We start from the raw sequence: 326 nt of genomic DNA, 5'->3' as shown, positions 1-326 counted from the left end.
GGCCTTTATCCTTACCAACAGTATATCCATCTCTACCTTCTTTTAATACACCCAAATCAAAATTCAACGGCACAAAACACCAAATTCAACAAACCTTTATCCAACCAACAAGTATCATTATCCAGTGGCTCTCCCTGTTCCGTGAGCGAAGTTGGACACCACGGTCCTTGTAATCCGTCGACGCACTTTGAGAGCCATTTCTTCTTGTACAGGAAAGGGAACACGCAGCTCTTGCCACTCACTGTAAGGACTATCTCTTGCAGTCCTGTGGAGGGGAATAAGGAGGTTATTTGTATACTTCTGTTGGCTTTCTGTTTGTGTGTAAG

At 43.9% G+C, this 326-nt stretch overlaps 1 protein-coding gene across 1 annotated transcript in view; it reads right to left on the bottom strand.

Annotated features, from left to right (window-relative positions):
• The window catches only part of LOC119582105 (epididymal sperm-binding protein 1-like), a 6,027-nt gene that overhangs the window by 3,851 nt on the left and 1,850 nt on the right, over positions 1 to 326 (bottom strand). The window contains exon 3 of the mRNA XM_037930347.1: positions 95 to 265. Within this exon, the coding sequence (XP_037786275.1) occupies positions 95 to 265 (171 nt within the window). The remainder of the gene's footprint in view (positions 1 to 94; positions 266 to 326) is intronic.

The sequence above is a fragment of the Penaeus monodon genome, chromosome 15 (assembly GCF_015228065.2).
Source record: "Penaeus monodon isolate SGIC_2016 chromosome 15, NSTDA_Pmon_1, whole genome shotgun sequence".
In the NCBI taxonomy this organism is placed as follows: domain Eukaryota; kingdom Metazoa; phylum Arthropoda; class Malacostraca; order Decapoda; family Penaeidae; genus Penaeus; species Penaeus monodon.
The sequence above is the reverse complement of the archived record's forward strand: the minus strand, read 5'-3'. Positions and strand labels throughout refer to the sequence as shown.